This window comes from Micropterus dolomieu, linkage group LG01 (assembly GCF_021292245.1).
Source record: "Micropterus dolomieu isolate WLL.071019.BEF.003 ecotype Adirondacks linkage group LG01, ASM2129224v1, whole genome shotgun sequence".
NCBI lineage: Eukaryota > Metazoa > Chordata > Actinopteri > Centrarchiformes > Centrarchidae > Micropterus > Micropterus dolomieu.
The window spans coordinates 7,166,720-7,185,905 of NC_060150.1; the positions used below are offsets into that span (position 1 = coordinate 7,166,720).

Sequence of the window (19,186 nt, forward strand, 5' to 3'; positions counted from 1 at the left end):
CTTTCCAGCAATGATGTTCAGTTTGTCGTACAGTGTCAGAGAGCCTTTTAATAAACTGTAGCAACATCATCCAACAGTAAAGAGGGAGGAAGACAAATCCTTCAATCCCTTCACATATAATACAAGCTGCTTTCCTAGAATGACCATGACTGAAGCCAAAGCACTGAGGTGGCGGTGGCTGTCTGATGCAAGTGAGCGGAAACTCACCGGCTGGGCCATCAGAGAATTTCCACTGATAACTTATTTATTACATGTGCAAGCCACACCACAGTATCTTCACCTTTAGCTGGTCGTATATATTGCTGTTTTTATAATTAATGCAAAAACAGGAGGGAAACGAGGCACTGAAGTAATTTTTTGGGTTCCCTGAAAAATAATTGCTGTCCTTTGCCTTTGTAGGTCAGCTTCATTTGTCTGCTGCCTATTCTGCAGGTCCCCAGCAGGGAAGCCGTGTTTGCAGCCTACAGATGACAGAATAGTGCCGCAGCCACTTACAGAGACGTGTGTGCACCAGTGTGTTCGTGTGTGTGTGTGACACAATCGAGCTAACGTTACATCCAGTTCAGTGAGAGAGTATGTGTGTGTATATGTATGTGTGTGTATATGTATGTGTGTGTGTGTGTGTGTGTGTGTGTGTGTGTGTGTGTGTGTGTGAGAAAGACCAAGCAGGAGCTAACAATCTCAACTCCTGTGGTGAAGGCAACCCCCCCCCCCAACAAAACAGAAACAGAATAATCAAGTGGATGACTCCCGGGGAGACATCTGAACTTGTAAAAAAAAAAAAAACAGAGAGGAAAGACAGGGAGTAATATTTGTCCTTCAGTAGAGCTACTGGACCGCGGCTGACATAGCTCCCTTGTGAAGAAACACACAAGAACAACAACTAAAAAAATAAAAATACTATCCAAGAGCTGAAAGAAGGAAGTTAACAAAGCCTCTGATATTGAATGACTTTTGATGCAGCTTTGCTCGTGACAACATGAAGTCTGAGAATTCAAGGAAAAATCAGTTGCTTCACATCAGAGGCTGCAGACCTTATTCATTAAAACATACTTTGATTCGTCTTTAGATCCATCATGCAACTATTTCAAAGCCTTACTTGAAAAATTTGAAGCTTTTGGTTTATCACTGTAATCTGGAGAAGTAAAGGGTAACCTGTTTTATAATTTATATAAAGTGTTTTTCATCCAAACAACTTTTCATTTAATGACAATTTAAGAGTAAAATAGAAAGGGTCTTGATTTCATCTTTAACATGTTACACCGCTGAAAAAGCAAGCATGACACATGACACTATCAGCCAAATGTTCTTTTAAGAAGATAAAGCAATTCAACAGTTTTCTTTAAAATGACCGTGTTCACACCTTGTTGCTGGGGCAGGTTTTGGCTCTGAGGGCAGTTATAGGTCAGTGGGTTGACGGGGGGCCGGTAGTGCTGCTGCTGGCTGGAGCAGTGGGGGTGGTGGGCTGAAGAGCAGTAACACGAGGACATCTGTAAAAAAAAACGCATAACACGAATTTAATGACTGCACGACACATCGGCAGTCCCATTAAAATCCACTTCACAGCAACAGGAGAAATGAAGGATTAGTCATAAATGTGGTTTCCACTGTAGGGGTGACTCATGACTGAGGCCTACAGACAAATGAGCACATTTTGAAACAGTTATGAGCAGCCAGCATGATTTTAGATGCACACGTACCTGCTGGACAGGTTGCTGGATGTAGGTGTGTTGCTGGAGTAGCTGCTGGTTCAGCGTGGACCCAGGAAAAGCAGCGGGGCCCGGGGTGGAGCTGGGATATGCATGGTTGGGGCCAGGGGTCGGGAGCGGGACGTGCTGACCCTGCAGCACCCCTGGGTGCCCTCCCGATGGCCCTGCCATCACATAGCTAGCAACCTGCTGCTGCTGCTGCTGCTGAGCTCCCTGCAGTACCACAGAGGAGGGGTGGTGGTGGTATACAGTCGGATAGTGGCGGGCGTCCGGAGCTGAAGCCCCACTTTCGCTGGCCGGTTGCTGCGCCAGAGTCATGTGACTGAATTGGGTGTTCAGGGCGTCAGACTGTAGAGAAAATTTAGTGTTAAACTTTTAGGTAAACACCACCAGATACACAAAAGATATAGCGCAGAAGGGCACTGACAATCAGAACATAGCAATTTAATCATTTAATCGGCTCCGAACATGGATCAATAGAGTCAACCTCCAGAGACAGTCGGCTGATTTCTAAGCTAAGTGCTAAATCAAAGGCATTTGCTAAACTAGACTTAGCTTGAAGGTTTAAACAAATGCAAAAGGTTAAAATCTGACCCAGGTCTGCGGCGACTAGCAGAGAATAAAGTGAACTATTTATCTGCATCACCACGGCACGCCAGTTCAGGTCATTTCTGACAAGTTGTTGGAAAAAGTGTAGTGTTTTTAGTCATGGATTATTCAGCGCCAACATCTGGTGATGAATTAAATATTAATGGAACTTTCCACAGGCATAATTAGTCACAGAGGCATGTCTTTCACTAAAACCAGGTCAGAAATGAGGTTAAGTGAATGCATGATCTATATGTGGGGAATGGCTCCTGCTGGATTTAGATACACCTTTCCACCAAAAAAACCTAAGTGAATAGTAAAACTGGAGTAATAATAAGGTTTGTTTTGAGGTTTGGTGACGCTCTGCACGATTTTACATACCATTAACAAACACCTTGCTAAGCTAAACCTCCGGACTCACTGAAGGTGGACACCAAACTCTACTTGGTAAAAATCACAATTTAAATAGGAAAATATTTCTAATAACACACAAATGTTACATCCTTTTAACGTGTGTGTGGGAAATAATGCAGCTACATTATATATATATATATATATATATATATAAAATCACATAAGTGAATTTATTAAAGGAGCTCATTAGAAGGCACATAGATACAGTACGAAGACCTGGGTCAAAATAGAGCTCAGAGCATTTCTTTAGCCCGACACAAGCTGAGCAGAATATCTGGACATCTGTGTCAGAGTGTAATTTATTAATTTAACTGCTCAGACAAAAAAAAAAAAAAAAAAAAAAAAGTCTATAAATATACTCTTAATGAGCCATGTCTGACAGGAGATGGAGTGGGGAGTAGGAATATTAAAATGGAAGGAAGAAGTTCTGTACCACAGTGTACTGTTGGTTAGGACAGACTGGCAGGAACTGAGAAGGAGGAAGAGGAGGAGGAAGAGAGTACGAGACCGTTGGGTTGTGGACAGGCTCAGAGGACAGCTGGAGAGGAGGACAGATCGGCTGAGGAGGGAAGGGAAGAAGAAACGGACAGAGGGAAAGGAGATGAGACTGGACGAAGGAGGAAGTAAAATGGTGGGGAGCCTCAAACGACCATTTGATAAGCCGGTCGGTCACATAGGCAGCTTACAGTATATTTAATTAATAAAATAGATAAATTAATAATAAACAATGGGCCCTTGATTTCAATAACTGATGCTGGTAGATTTGAGCTAACATTAGCTTGGTCTCTATCTGACTTTTTAATGTTTCAAGCTGATCTGATTTAAAATTAGAAAGTAAAAGAGTCTTAAATACGCACTTGATGGCTACATACATGTTATCACGGTAGAAGACTGAGGTCAAAGCTCACATGTTTCAGGCAAAAAAGGAAGCTAGCTGATAATCCGTCTAGAACAGTGCTTCTCAAAGTGGGGCACGGGGGTCCTTAAGGGGGGTTCCAGGGAGTCCCTTATTTATTTATTTGTTTTCATTATAATTCCATCCATAAGTAATACAATGAGAGAATGTATAATTACTTGAGTTGTGGGTTTCATACACTTTCTGTAATGTAACACCTAAAAGCAAAAATCTTATCAAATGGGGGTCTGTGGTCAATTTGTGTCAATTTGGGGGTCCTTGATGTGAAAGAAATTGAGAACCACTGATCTAGAAGACACAGAAACAAAGAAACAGTATTGTTCTTGTGTTGTATTGCAGTGTAGAGCCACTTACTCCTAGTATTATAAGTAAAAATGTATGACCAGACTTGTACCATAACCCTATTTAACTGCTGAGCTTACATCTTTGGACAAGCAACACAGTGGCTCCCAGGCCTTGGAAATAATGCTAGTTTACTTCTGTAGGCATCCTTACAATTCATCTTATTCAGTAAGCTTGTTAGGATAGAGAACATTACAAAAAACACTGTGCACTACCATCAATTCACTTTGAAAAAGAAAAAAAGTCCCACTGACCTGGGAGTGGAGGTGATTGGTTGGCTGCTGCTGTGTTGGGGCAGGGATTGGCTGCTGTGGGGTTTTCCCCTGCTGTGGGTTCCTGCCACCAGCGGGGCCGACAGTGGCCGGGTTATAAACCACAGCGCTGCCATCGGGGTGGATGAAAGGCTTGCCTGTCAAATTAAATTCATAAGAGAGCATAAAACCACAGTGACGTGAGCTGTACACAATCTAAAAATTCAGCATCACACAAAAGGAAACACATGGATTACGCTCCTCATGACAGGGAAGGAGACGCCCAAACATGGTCCATGAGAGAAGAGTCAAAAGGAATAAAACAACCTTGGCATCACTTGAAGTTCAGTTTGTAGCTCAAAAGTGTACAACTGTGTGTTCGGCCCATGATGAATATTTACAGATTCCTCCCATCTGTTCAGTACATTTTGATCAGCATGCTTTGGTCTGACTACTAATTTGACAGACAAACCGAGTGCAGCCCCATGCCAACCTGTAATTCTGTCCCCAAGTCATGAATATTCATTAGAGTAAACCAGAAAATTGCAAGACAGGAACATTTATTATTTTGGGAAAATTTTACTTTGATTTTATGCAGTAGGTTGAGATTGGGGTCGCCGCCCTCGAGAAAGAAATTCTGTGCCTTTGTGTGATTTTTGATCTGGTGAAATGGAGTTTCCAAACAGAAATTCTGGCTTTTCATCTTCACACGGAGGCACCGTACCACCCACCTGTGTGTGGGTTGACCAGAACGCTGCCGGGTGGTATCCCTGAGGCTTCCAGCGGCAACACATAATAGTTTGTTACGTCTGTAGCTGGTGGTAGCTGCGGGGGTGCGCTCTTGATCATCTCCGGGTGCCCAGGGCCTCTAGTGTCAGCAGCCGGATGGATTAAAGGTGCGCCGGGGATGCTGGACCAGGACGGGGCTGAAATTGGGAGAGGCAGCTGGGGACGGGACAGCGAGCTGGACGAGGAACCGACGCTACTGCATGATTCTGAACCTGAGGAAAGGCAGAACAAAGATCATCATCTCCTGCCTACACATCCTTTGAGAGGAGGAGCATTTAGTATGTCTTATTCACAAGGGTGGAAAGAGTTGGTGGTGATAATGAAGCAGTCGTGTCTCTTGCTAATAATGCAACCTCTCTTGTGGCTGAATTGCATTCTGGTCTCTGAAGGCAACTGTTGATGGAAAAATTGGTGTCTCTGCACCGTCTGTGATGGATGTCTTCCCTGGATAATTACCCAGTGTCGTGCAAAATGGTGAATGCGCAAAGGAGCCCTTTATTTCAGGGAGGAGGGACTGGCATCATAATCTGGCATTCAGGATTTTGGATGGCTGCACACTTTAAATTTCCTTTTTAAATTCAGGTTGCTTGAGTATCCAGATCCTTTGCTTATGTAGCAATACAACAATACAAAAATAATTACTAAATAATTTCACTAACATACAGAAGTATTCAGCAAAACGTTCTTAAAAACGACAACTAGAGCCGTCAAATAAATGTAGTGATGGAAAAATATTTCCCTCTTAAAGGCTGGGGAGGAAATGGAAATACTGAGGTACACTACAAGCACCTCAACACTTTACTTATTTACATTCCATCACTGGATTCAGAATAAGTGAGGTTTGTGACTTTGGACCAAAAACTAATATCATAACGAGACAGAAACAATAGACTTTTCTTTTCAGATGACATATATAGGCTATCCAAGTTCAGCCTGTTGCAAGGAAAGATCATTTGAGGGCTTAGGAGAAGGGCAAACACAGGAGAACACGGCAGCACAGGCAAGATGTCTCCTCGACTTATAGTCCCAAAACACCAAGTGAGGGCAGCCAGCCGCCTCATAAACAACTTAAAAAACTGCTCAGGCAAGAAGCCTGCTGCTGCTACCACTCTGTGAGAAAAAGAAAAAAAGAGATTGACAAAAAATAGAAAAATAGCAGACGGAAACAGCGGCAGGGAACAAAATGGAGAGCAGAGGCCAACCAAGAATTTCTATCCTGCACTCGCGGAGATAAAGAAGGCAAACCGGCGGTGAAGAACACGTTTCATCTAATCTCAGCCAGTCAAGTTACAAATGTATCATATTGTGGAGTAAGCACCTGCAGTTGGAGAGCAGTCCTGACTTCATCTGGGTGGCGTGCGTGGCACTTCCCGGCGCTTAGGCTTATACATTATGCAGCAACTCCTCACTGCTAGGTTTTATACTACTGCTGCTACAACACTTTTTAAGAGCCTCTTCCATCACCATGTTGCTGTATGGTAATCAGTTTTGACAGCTGTCCAGCTACAGGGTGGCCCACAGACTTTTATTGACCACGGCAGGACAACAAACACTTGTTCTGATAAGACCTCAAGTGCCCCGAATGCCAGCGGACTTTGCTCGGAGCTTAATATGCAAAATGCCTATTCTTGTTCCCCATTCACCCAGTGTACTGTCTAATTAGCACATTTTTCCTCTTCATGCTGGGACACAGCACTTGTCTATTTGACTGACTGAATACATTACATGTTCGACCCAAGTGAGAGACATTTTTGAAAAGAGAGCTCTCTCCATCTACATTCACAATTTACCTGTGCGACGTAATTGGCCTCATTTTAGAACAAGAGCAGTAAGTCACAGAAATAGCTGAATCGGATAAAGAAGATGATAGTTTTTACTCGCAAAAACAATTCATTAAACACTTGTAATGGCAGAGTATTGACTGCTTTATTTTGTATTTCAGGCATTTAAAACAAACTGAGGATATTCTGAGGAAACTGCTTCTAGTATCTAAACATTGTAGGACAGCTGTGTTACACAGCCCTAGTCCATCTCCCGCCCTCCCTCCTCTTGCCTGTTTTGGAGAGCCTTCCGGTGCTCTTGCTGCTGGCCGTGCTGTCCCCTCGGACGAGGCCGGGCGAAATGCCGCTGAAGCTGCTGGCCTTGGTGATGGCGGGCCGGGGGGCGAGCCGGTTGGAGCTGTCCGAGCTGTCGGTGCTGCTCCACGGCCGAGGCTCGCCGTGCCGTGGCAGCGTTTCCGTCTCGGAGCTGCTCTGCCGGCTGGCGCCTGACCGGCCGGCCCGTAGCCTGGTCAAGGAGAGATTCCATTTTTAAAATATCTTATGCTTATTTTACTCTCCAGTGCAAATTCATATCACAGGATCTGCGTGTTTATTAGGGCTGCCACTAGCTACCACTGCGTTATTTTCATTATCAATTAATCTGTTGATTAATTATTTGGTCCATAAAATTTTAAAAAGTAATACAAGGAGTTTGCCCAAAGATATTTAGCCTCATAAAACACAAAAAAACCCAGCAAATATTTACATTCCCGGAGCTGTAACCAGAGAAGTCTTTTTTTGTTTTTTGTGCAATTATCAAAACAGTTGCAAACACATTTTCTGTCGACTGACTAATTGATCAACTATTTGTTTCAGCTCTAATTGTAAGAAAGCATTTTTAAAAACTTGTAAGTTACTTGTTAAAAAGTAAATTTAATCTTATAGCCTGTAGTCATCCTCTAAAACCATATTCAGCGATGGCCATTCATTCCTTGAAGATTAAGCTATAGAAAGACTGCATCTACTCCCACAACAACAACACCCCCCCCCCAACATTTTCATGTTTTAATTAATTAGCAAGCTTTGGTCCGAATAGGCCGTCCCACATGAGGAAGCCTGGGCAGAAAATCCTATTTAACAGAAGCTTTCCTGAGCAGCAAAAACAAATCCTCAGATCAGCACTGTTTCTCCCGAGCGAGCCGATTAAGGCGGACGGCGATTGAAAGGGTTTTTTTCTCTGCCTGCGGTTCGGCCTCTGAAAGAGCTGAATGATGTGTGACGGGGGTGGACCCACCTGAACATTTGCCGCCTCTGTTGGGTGCTCATGCATGCGTCTTCATCCTGAGCACTGGGAAGGGGAGGGGGGAGAGAGGTGTTACAGAACAGGCGCTGACAAAATGAGATATCCACCATTTTGAAACACGGCGGAGCTGACTCTAATTGCTGCCCTGACAGGAAAACTATAAAAGTGATTGAATGTCATTTGAAGCAGAAGCTATCTGAAGAGCTTTAGTTGGTCTTTATGGGATGAAACCGGGTTCTGCTTTGGCCAATTAACTGACAATTCATCATCCATATTAGAGATAGCTTTTTGGTACAAAATTATTTCTCAATGGAGAGGTGAAGCAAAGTCAGTGATCATGTGATTAGTGTAATTTTACTACTTACCTTCTATCTAGTATGAAGTGATCTCCCTGTGGGTGGAAATGATACAGTGAATTACAGTCGTGCAGATAATTCATGGCACAGTTTGTTCTTACTGTTATCTCGAATACTTCTCTCTTTGCATTTGATCTCTGCTGAAAGCTACATTTCACGCATTAAAAAACGTCTTGATGTTCTCATGAATTTGATTCTACAGCAATAATCAGTTTATTAACACATATCATAAAACCTCAACGTTGCAGACAGATGCTTGGACCCCAGAAAACCATCTTGCAGGTTTTGTTACAAATTTGGCTCCAAATCGGAGAGACTCCGTCTAAAAATTCATAAATCCAGCAGCGGTAATTGGTAGCAAGAAATCTACTGAATTTGCACATGAATAGAAACGACAAAGATTTGTGCATCATGGCTCCCACCCCCCCCTACCCCGCCTACACAAACAGCTCTCACATCATGTGCAAATATCCTTTCTCTGGCTCGCTGGTACTCCTCCTCCCTCTCCTCCATCGATTTGCTCCTCTTGTCAGCTTTCAAACGCATTCGAATCTGGCAAGGACACACCACACAAGCACACACACACACACACACACACACACACACACACACACACACACTTCTTTAGCAGCTATGTCAGGGACGCCAGATTGTCCCACTCTTACCAACATGTCAGAAATGAAAGTGACAGCTTGGTTGGGTGGGGGTGGGGGTGGGAATAAAAAAGCACCTACCGTGCTGTCTTCGCGATCAAAGCTGGAGTTGTCTCGTTTGAGAATGTAGCGTTTCTGAAAATCGTCCGCCCTGTCATCCTTGATGTGCTCTGAGAATTTCTGATCGGGTCTGTCGGTGGTGGAATTCACAAGAGTTTTGGTGGCAGCTTAATTTTAGGCAGATGCTGACAGCAACATATGTTAACCAGCAAGCAGTGCAGGAAACCAACTTATCTGTCGAATGACTGCAACAGCTTATGGTTGCAGAAAATTCATCACCAATTAACTAGCAAAGTGATAGTTTAGTCTATGACCAAAGAGAGGCTCACATTCTAGTGTTGGTGGTTTTGTTGATCACCACTGACTTTCCGCTGGGGTCCACATTGTGGTCCATGCCAAAGTAGGCTGCCACTCGATGTAACAGCATCCTGTGGTAAGACGTCATGGGCGGGAACTTTCTCTTTTGGCTTCTAGAGAGAGACACGGAAATGTAGTTAATTAACGGTCTACAGTTGAAATCTTTAAGTTCTTTTAAATTAATATTCTGGGGAAAAAAAAAAAACAAGAGTCATAAATCATTGATAATCTCAGTCTAAAATCAGTTTAGTAAATTGGGGGCAAAAAAAGCTACGCTTGTTTCATCTGGTAGATATCTTGTTGTTTTACCTTGTAAGGACTTGCTCTTTGGCCTATTTTGAAAATGTTTCAAGGCCCTTCTGAGTTCACTGGAGGAGAACTTTAAGCCCTCAGTAATTCCAGACCAACATGACTACATAGTAATAGTGATCAAAACTGAATTTTTATACTCTAAACTACAAGGAGAGACAATAATAAGTCTACATATTCCTTTTAAAAATTATCCACACATCCAAACAGTGCCAAAGACTCTACAGCAGTCCTACTTGAAACAGCTGGGACGATGAACAGCTGTTCTTAAAACGTGTGACATCAAGCCCATCTGAAAGTCTAAAGATCCTCCTGTGTTCATATTCTAGATATTCGTTATGTCAAACACAACCTTTTAACATGATGGAAAAGTTTGCGGGTTATCATTCCCATCAAAAACTACTGCAGCTGCGTTCACAGAGTTCTCCATCTCTGGTTGAATTTGAACTCATATGTTTAGTCAGAATGATATCTTAATAATATCTTAATTGAATATTACTTACTCATTATTGCTGATGAAGTCCAAGATGTCCTGTTCCAACTTCAGTAGCATGATTCGATCCCTTAAAAAAATGACACATTAAAATAGTTTTTGAGGCATCTCAAACACAAAACTGGGTTCATAATCATTAATGTTTTTACTTTTCAGACCAGAAAAACGATAATAAGATAATAAACACTATAAAAGCCTAGTTACACCAGAAAGTAGCACAGTGAAATTCATCTGTGTGTTTTCAAAAATAAAGGCTTGGTGACTTAAGGACTATACGCAAGGCTAGTTGGCGAATACTGTAGCTAGCAAGCTAAGCGCTAACTTGCTAGCCAGCATGGAATTAGCAACCCTACTACCTACCCAGGACGCCTTGTCACACATCTCCTTGCTTGTTTTGTACAACACAAGAAAAAGTTTGGTTCACATTGAACAAATTGGGCTCTAAAAAGTTAGCAGGCTAGTTGCAAATGGGACAGCATATCCGTGGGACAGGGATAAATAAAAGCAGATGGGGCAAAATAGCTAATACGCTATAATAGCTTCCTCCATTTTGGACTTCTCTCAAAAAGTCAGCACAGTCAAGACGCCTTACTGTTGGTGAACGGTGGGAATTCCTGAGTCAAGGTCCACTAATCGCAGCAATATCGTTGAAATGAATAGATTTTACAGTAACATTTGGCTGTTTTAACTAAAAGTGTGAGCAGGTTTTTAGGCTCAAAGTCTGAACTCCTGAGGGTCAAGGTTCCACCACAGTTTGGTGGAATTTGGGTGTGTATGTTGAACATACCTGGGATTGCCCTTTAATGTGTTGACCAGGAACTCATGGAGATCTATGCCAGTTGAATCTGTGTAGTCCTGACTGGAATCTAACAAAGACAGACACATAATTTCTGGTTTCAATAACCAATGAGGTAAACCCTTTGAAATTAAAGCAATAATGCATCACAGATCTCATTTATAAAACACAGATTCCACCTCAAACATACTTGTGCACAAATGAAGAAATCTTCATATACTCAAATGTCTCCTACATTATAAAACAGACCCTGGGAATATAATTTTCTTTATATGACTAAGAAGGAAATTGAAATGTTCCACCCTGTTAACTCTCCAAATTAATAATAAAAACAGTTAATGAAACGCAAGTTGTGAATATTGATATGCAAATTAATCAGCTTGTCATTCAACTATTTGCGAAAAAAAAAAAAAAAGCAAAAAAAAAAAAGAAAGAAAAAGTCTGAAAAGGGAAACTTCACGGAGGGTGACATTGCCGAGGACCATGCTATCTGGTGTTTGTGGTTGAAAAAAAAGAAAGAATCTGACAGCTTGTATGAGCAGCAGTGAGCACTGCCAGCTGAACCCCTTAAGAAATTAAGAAGTTGTCGAATATACGAAGTTGACACAGAAAATACATGTTCCTGCAAACCAACAAAGGACAGAGCCTATCAGTGGGAGTGGGGGAGACACTGGAGCTCGTTCCCCTCGGTGGGTGTCTGGTTTCTATAATTGGACGCTGCCTCATCAGTGGTGTTGCGCCGCAGAGGGAAGCAGACACCTTTAGACGCCTGTGGGAATCCATATAATTGCAAACACCTTGCGCTTGTCGCAATTAACTGAATCACGCCAATTATCGGCCCATAATGAGATATCATTTAAAATGGAGAAGTGCTTTTGGACAAACTGGAGGGCACTGCGCCGGAAAAAAAAAAATAGAAGTTTAGGATTGGATGTTCCTTGTGACATGGTAAAGGATATAATTATTAGAAGGCTGTAATTTGGCTGAGTGACATAGATTGTGTGATAAGTATCATTAAAGCATTTGCTTCATTTCAACACTTTGCCCTCAGTGTCACCAGTGACACACTGCCAACAAAATGTTGTAAACATACATACATAATCTATGGTGTAAGTAATTTTTAGATGCGCATGTATGGTTTTCTATATATAAATTCAAATTTTTGGATGGGAAAAACACATGCATCTTTCAAGCTCCTTTTTGGGAGTAAGCAATGTTTATAAATGAGGTCCCAGGTGTTTATGATGTAAAGAAAGCTGAGGTGTTAATGGAAAAAATCTCAGCTCCTGTGACGGCAAATCTGTTTCCCTGTATCGTCAGGTCTTCAGAGTTTTCTAACCTTAAAACTTGACCCAAACTTAGTAATAAATATTTTAAAATATATTCACAGAGGTTCGACACTGATGGAAGGGCACAACAATGTTTAAAAAATAAAATAAAAATGCGTGCGAATAGGAGGAGGAGGTCAAGATATTCAAGAAAACAAAACAGAAATTAAACAAACAAAAAACCCACCTACAACTTGTGAAACGAGCACTTCCCTATGGGTTTAACTGCATTTCTCACCTCTCGACAGCATTTTTCTGGGCGTTTTCTCAGGTTTGTCCACTTTATCGCAGCTGTCCTCTTTCTCAGCTTGGTCCTGTGTGGCTCGTTCTTCTTTTTCGAAGGGCTGGAGAAGGAATCCATCCTGTTCGGGGAGGGAAGGGGGGGAAAATTAAGAGCTATGCGTTTTAAAACACATGGGTTTTTGCAACATGGCCTCACAGTTTAACCATTCGTGGGAGGCTTCCACTAGTTACCACACACAAGTGTGATAATGTCAGCATTTCACAAAACCTTCATATACAAAATGTGACCTCGGTGTGTCCTGATCGATGAACAGACACCAGGCATTCATTTAGAAAGGAGGCATTTAATTCTCTATGATCTTGCCTGAGGCTCTAGGTTAATTAGAGAACAGAATGGGCAAAAGAGGCCACTGTAAGATACTTAATAAACTCTCCTGGTTTATCATCAAAACCAGTAATAATGTACGCGCGTCCATGAATTTCAAATCATGATGACAATTAATCTGCCAGATTAGCTTGTTTTTATTAAACCACTTAAATAAAACATGAGTTTGAGCCTGAAATTAAACAACACAGCACATTTCATTCTTTTAAAATTCAACAGAATGGAGGAGCTGTAATCCCCCTCCAACTATTAAAGTTCTTAAAATCAACCAATGTTAATGGAAAACTGAATGTTTTGTGAGATCTAGTAAAAATGGTCTTGGTTTACCCCAGTCGAACTCTTCCTCGTCTCTCACACACACACACACACCTCACAGCAGTATCTGATTTGCTTTTCAGGCAATCCTACAAAAGGATGAAAGGCACGCTGAATAGAGGAGAGGGGTTGCCAGTGCACCGTAAGTGGATTAAACACAACTCTGGAAAGCTAACATCAGAGAGTCTGGGAGAGCGTGTGTGTGTGCGTGTGTGTGTGTGTGTGTGTGTGTGTGTGTGTGTGTGTGTGTGTGTGTGTGTGTGTGTGTGTGTGTGTGTGTGTGTGTGTGTGTGTGTGTGTGTGTGTGTGTGTGTGTGTGTGCGCGTGCGTGAGAGACGGAAATGAATGAACAGAGGAGCGAGAGAAGGGGTGACCTAGTGGTGGGAGAGCAGCTCATAACCGATAAAGGTCACGGGTTTGATCCCTGTAGCAGCTGCGAAGCAAGATAATGAGACGCTACGTTCTTCTTCATTTCAATGCGCTGTGAATATATGTGAAATTGTAATATGCTAACGAGAAACGTGACTGACTAATTGCCAGAGTGAGACTGGGAGAAAGCGAAAATGAGTCTAGGACTGTGTGTTGTGTAAGTGACAGCGAGTTCATATGCGCGTGTGTGTTCGTCAAAGAAAAGGGTTTTTTTTTTTTTCCTCCTCTCCCTGGCAAGAAGCGGTGATGTTTGCTACTTAATGCCACCCTCGGCATCACATGGAAGCCGCCTGGTTGATGTGCAGCTGTTGCGAACTGCCTCATTTGTTTCCTGACATCCATTTACCTCGAGATAAAAGGAAAAACAGCGTGAAAATGATGGTCTTCTGAATATGTAATGAACATGCTGTCACTCTAAAACAAAAAGTACAGCGTGTATTCAGGGGCCCTTGACTATCGGCCATTGATTGGAATTGACAGCCAGGCGTACAATGTAACGGCAGATGCAGATTTTCAGGACGTAGAGTAGGCTTGGACAGTCTTTAGATCCATGCAGCCCTTTGTTAATGCTTGTATTTTGACATTAGAGACAATAACAAACAATGGGAAATGTTTAGATTTGATAATCATGAGGTCTGAACGGGATCTTACAGCTGAATGTATAAGCCACCCCCCCCCCTTCCTTCTTTATTACTTTACCTCACCCCTCTAGGTTAGTTTGCCGCAGAAGGAGTCTCAACTCCGGGCCCAATAACAGTAGCGGGGGAAATATCAGGAGTATTCAATTAGAGCGCTCCACAGCCCTCTGTAGCTGACGTGTGGAAATTGTAATTTCCTCGACATGATTGATGGCAGTAATACAGGACGTCGTGTGAGTGCAGACGAGGCGAGACTGTTTTGGGAATAACACCGCCCTCTGGTTATGGAGCTCGGTGCTGACTGGCTGAAACGCCTAGAACAAACACACCTGTGTGTATAGGTGTGTGTGTGAGAGCACGTCAGGAGCTGTGCAGGGTGGTATGTAATGGAGAAAGTTTGATCAGAGGGGAAGGGGGGGGCTCAGCCCGGAGATACCTTCTGCTTTGGTGATGTCTTCATGAAAATGTTTCATCAGGCGGGCCGCGGCCAGGTGTTTAATCATAGCTGTCAGACAAAGGCTGCTAATCAAGCAACAGAGGTCTACCTGCTCCATTGTAATGAACCAATCCCCTGGTCAGCACTTCAGCATTATGCATGTAAGCTTGTAGCTTGATGAATAGGTATGAGGTGTCAGAGGAGCGCCTATGTCACACTGGGCGTGATGAGATGAACTCTACTCCCTGAGACTTTCAAGAAACTTTAAAGGTTCCCTCCGCTCAAAAATATGTTTTACTTAAATCACTTGACTTGGGTGTATTAATGTGCTCAAAGTATGTTTAAAACATGTCTTTCTTTTGTCTTTCAAGAGTTTACTGCTGGATGTCAATAGTTAGAAGGTAGAACATAACAGCGACAAAGCGCGTCACTGTCATTTCAGGCTCTTTTAAGCCACTAGCACCACCCACCGGTCCGCAAACCATCTCTGCATTACTACAAACAAATCCCCTAAGCTGCTGAAGATGACTGGTGAGGATGAAGGTAATGTGGGTGTTCTTGATGCAAGGAGTTTCCTCACGCGCTCTCTCTCTCTCTTCATACATTACAACTCGGCACCCATAAACTAGCCGCGCTTCAGTCGTTCAACTAACAAGTGTTAGCATAGCAAGTCAGATTAGCTAGATCTAGACGGGCAAGAAGCCTGGTTCTCTGGTCCTGCAGTGGCTGAAGCCTTGCAGTTAATCAAAATAAGATAATAAAGATAGGAGAGATGCACTGTGTTCATGAAAAGCCACTGTTAACAGTAGTAAAAAATGTAGGTATTTCAGCATGGTATATATGTCTAACGTGAATAAACTCAGGTTAATCAGAGAGATCGTTACCTGAGGTGCTGCTGAAGGCTCAGGAAAAGGGCAAGGAAAGGACTCTTCACACACTGCCAGGCTCCGCACGAGCTTTAGCCTGGTGTTGGACTAAGGAGGGGGGTGCAGGTAGGTGGGCACAGTTAAAACCATGCACACACACACATACACACACACAAACACACACCTGCATCAATATCATCACGCATTACAGTGACAAGCCAAAGTAAAACAGAAACAGCCAGCGAGCACGATCGATTCTTGCAAGCAAATCATACAGTTTCTATATTTCACATTTTAGCTGACAAAAACTTTTCCCCCGAGCTTTTTGCTGGTAAGATGACTGCATGCCATTGGCTGCAGATCTTCTCAGATAACTTGATCAGAACAATCTTAAAATAAAAACAAAAACGGAGTAAGCATTTTCACAGAAACTCAAGCCTTCTCTTGTTTTTTCCCGCGAGGGAACATAAACAGCAATGCAGCAAGCACAGGAAATGTCCATATCAAACTGTTTCTTTCCCCAGGCACTATCACCTCCACTATCGTTCAGTTAATGGCGTCTCAGCACGTTGCACTGAAGTAATTTTAGACATCTGGAGCAATGCGTACGATGACAACTAGCTTGACAGGAAACACAGTACAACTTCCAACTTAATCCAAGCAAACAACGCAATCCAAGTGCACATTCGACAGGTTGGAGCATCCTTGCAACACATGCATGTCGAGCGTACCGTACCTTAGAGTACTTCACAGGCTGTCCATAGGTAGGGGGGGGGGTGCAGGGGAGAAGTGCACAGGAAAATCAAATCAAACAAACCACAGAAGTTTCGAGGGGGGGAAAGAGGATCGTTACTTTAAGAAAGAAGTGGAGAAGTTTGAATTAAATATGACTATGGCCTACATTTTGTGCATGCGTGTGCTACTAGCTCTGCAAAAGAGCAAAACACTTCATACCAAGACTGCAAAAACAGACAAATAACTTAATTTAAATGCCTGTGTTTTTACATCTGTTTGCTAGACTGACAAATGAAAGAGCAGAAAAGAAAATTAAGCGACACTGACCTGAAAAAAGAAAATGAAATTTTTCTGTGCGGCATGAAATCTCAAGTTGAACAGTCACCATTTCCTGGGAGCGTAAATTAATTTTGCAGAGCATATGCTACTAAAGAGGTTGTACTGCAGAGCACCTTCCTTGCGCACACACCCCTACACACACACACACACACACACACACACACACACACACACGAGAAAACAAAAGCCAGACACTTGGCTGCGAGCAATTCAGGTCAGTTTTCTGCGTTGCTCCCAGCTCCATTTAGCTGTCATGTGAATCAGACCCAGGCGCTGGAGGTGAGATGCAGAAAGCAGAGAGAGGCCGGCCGCCCAACAGTGTGTGAGACAGCTCGGTGCCTCTGCGCTTCACGCACTAGTGGCCGTGTGTGTGTGTGTGTACGTATAAACAGACGGTCTCTCAGTAGCATGCATAGAGGAGCGGGGGGGGGCTGGCAGGAGCCATTTCAGCTGAAATTGTAACAGAGCCCAGTCCTCTGTTTCCTAATCCCAACATGCATCCACACTAACACACGTGCGCACACACACAGCTTTGTCCTTCCCACCTGTCCTCTAAAAACCAAAAGGACAACCCCTCCCCTCTCTCATTGAGCTCGGGGCAAAATAATACCTATAAAAAAAATTTGCAACGGGCCGCTGTTAGCCCATCTCCGATGCTTGTGACCTCCCGCGCCCCCCTTCTATATCAGGTAATATGGATGTGGATGGAGGAGGGGAGGGGTGGGGAGAGTACTGGGACTGTGAGCGCACCACTACACCAGCTAATTGAGCGGCGTGGGGCCGGTGGGGAATGAACAATGCCGGCAGGAGATAAAGGAATGGGAAAGGGGGAGAGGGAAAGGGCTGAAGTCAGCAGAAGTAGGGCGGCCACCAGCCACCTGTCCTGCCGCAGAGGACGGAGCTGGAGAGCTGGAGGCAGATGGTGACAAAGTCACCCAGTCGCCCCCACCCTTTCTCTGTCGGAATGCTTTTCTGTCACCCCCCATTACACCTACCGCCGCTCCCTCCCAGGTTTCTTATCCCCTTTCTCTTCCTCCTCTATTTCTCCTCACAATGAACATTTCAGGCGTTTAACCGATGCCCTTACACACCGAACGACAGAATTAGCTTCACCTCCTCTACTGCTGAAAATCACCAGCAGAAAGGTCAGGGGCTTTGGTGCCGTCAGCATGTCCTGGCATATCCTGTGACCGTGGAATAATTACGCCAGAGTGAGTTTTAGGAAAAAGGATTAGAATTGAGAGGTAAGTAGCTAGATACAGCCTGCATTTGGAGAGGTCACACAAAAACATTAAGAGGAGGCAAAGTCAATTTAAGGTGACACGTGAAAGCAGAAGGGAAGAGTTCGGCTGGAGGTGGTGACAGCTGAGGAAAAGAGCTGCTTGCTCAGTTTAAAGTCAAGAATTTTCTCCAAGAACACTGATTTCAATCAGTTTCAAATCTTTCCGCATTATGAAAAGCTTCATCAGTGTCAGTTATCAGCCTCATAGTGCTGTTTGTGTATCCTGGAAAAAACAGCGGCCACTATTGCCACATGTGCTAATTACAGGACAACAGTTAATTTAACATCTCTTCATTTTCGAAGTTCTCTCGAGTCAGTAAGATGTGAAGATTAATACAGAACTATTCCTATCAAAAGAGGCAACCTGGCTGAGCTAAAATGCAGTGTTAGCACTAGTGTTGTAGTACTCAAGACTGGTCTTAAGACCACTTTTTCATGGTCTTGGGTCGGACTCGACCGCATTTATACTCAGTCTTGTCTCTGTCTCGGACAGTGAGGACTTGGGATTTTATTTCAAGACCATAACTTTGGGAATATCAATAAATTGCTTGTCTGATTTATTTCTTAACATCCTAACATTGATGGGATGTAAAACATATTGGTTCAAATGCAACCAATAACCCTAAATAAAAATGTGTTGTTGCTGTTAACGATGACGTTGCACGTTCCCACGATGGTAAGCATGGAATAGTGTTGAATATAGATGCTTAAGTTGATTTCAGCTCTAAGTGTTTTTATGTGGGTGTTTTAATGGGAATGTGGATCTTTCAGATCAATTTAAGATTTAAGATGTTTTCCACATTTTATTGTGTGTCATGTAATGTAAACTGGTCTTGGTCTCGACTCGGTCTCAGCCCCTAAAAGTTAGCAAAACTTTTAGCACAAGTAGAGAAGAGTCAGAAGGTCAGCAGACTGACTCAGTAAGGAATAAGACAGCGCTGGTCATACCAGACCAAGTAAGGCTGTAGCAGGAAAACCCCCGAGTGTGATGAACTGAGCAGTGGTGCATTTTATTGCCTATGAAGTTACTTTTCATTTCAAGCGGGAAGAATATCTTATTATTTTGTCTTTTCAAAAGTTACATGGTTTAAGTT

General features: G+C 43.0%; 1 protein-coding gene across 7 annotated transcripts in view; it reads right to left on the minus strand.

Moving 5' to 3' along the window:
• Positions 1 to 19,186, minus strand: part of LOC123974190 (R3H domain-containing protein 1) — a 45,783-nt gene that overhangs the window by 12,180 nt on the left and 14,417 nt on the right. For 5 of the 7 annotated variants that reach the window (XR_006825788.1, XM_046054737.1, XM_046054720.1 and 2 more), the window contains exons 4-18: positions 15,755 to 15,844; positions 12,663 to 12,786; positions 11,088 to 11,166; positions 10,311 to 10,370; positions 9,471 to 9,611; positions 9,163 to 9,271; positions 8,885 to 8,980; positions 8,438 to 8,463; positions 8,064 to 8,117; positions 7,063 to 7,295; positions 4,952 to 5,221; positions 4,224 to 4,378; positions 3,145 to 3,270; positions 1,701 to 2,057; positions 1,364 to 1,490 (exon numbers count right to left, since the gene is read on the minus strand). Coding sequence is in view for 6 of the 7 variants with exons in the window: in XM_046054737.1 (XP_045910693.1) it covers positions 1,364 to 1,490; positions 1,701 to 2,057; positions 3,145 to 3,270; positions 4,224 to 4,378; positions 4,952 to 5,221; positions 7,063 to 7,295; positions 8,064 to 8,117; positions 8,438 to 8,463; positions 8,885 to 8,980; positions 9,163 to 9,271; positions 9,471 to 9,611; positions 10,311 to 10,370; positions 11,088 to 11,166; positions 12,663 to 12,786; positions 15,755 to 15,844 (2,047 nt within the window). In the remaining variant the exon portion in view is untranslated. The remainder of the gene's footprint in view (positions 1 to 1,363; positions 1,491 to 1,700; positions 2,058 to 3,144; positions 3,271 to 4,223; positions 4,379 to 4,951; positions 5,222 to 7,062; positions 7,296 to 8,063; positions 8,118 to 8,437; positions 8,464 to 8,884; positions 8,981 to 9,162; positions 9,272 to 9,470; positions 9,612 to 10,310; positions 10,371 to 11,087; positions 11,167 to 12,662; positions 12,787 to 15,754; positions 15,845 to 19,186) is intronic. The other 2 variants (XM_046054744.1, XM_046054750.1) reach the window with 2 other exon arrangements.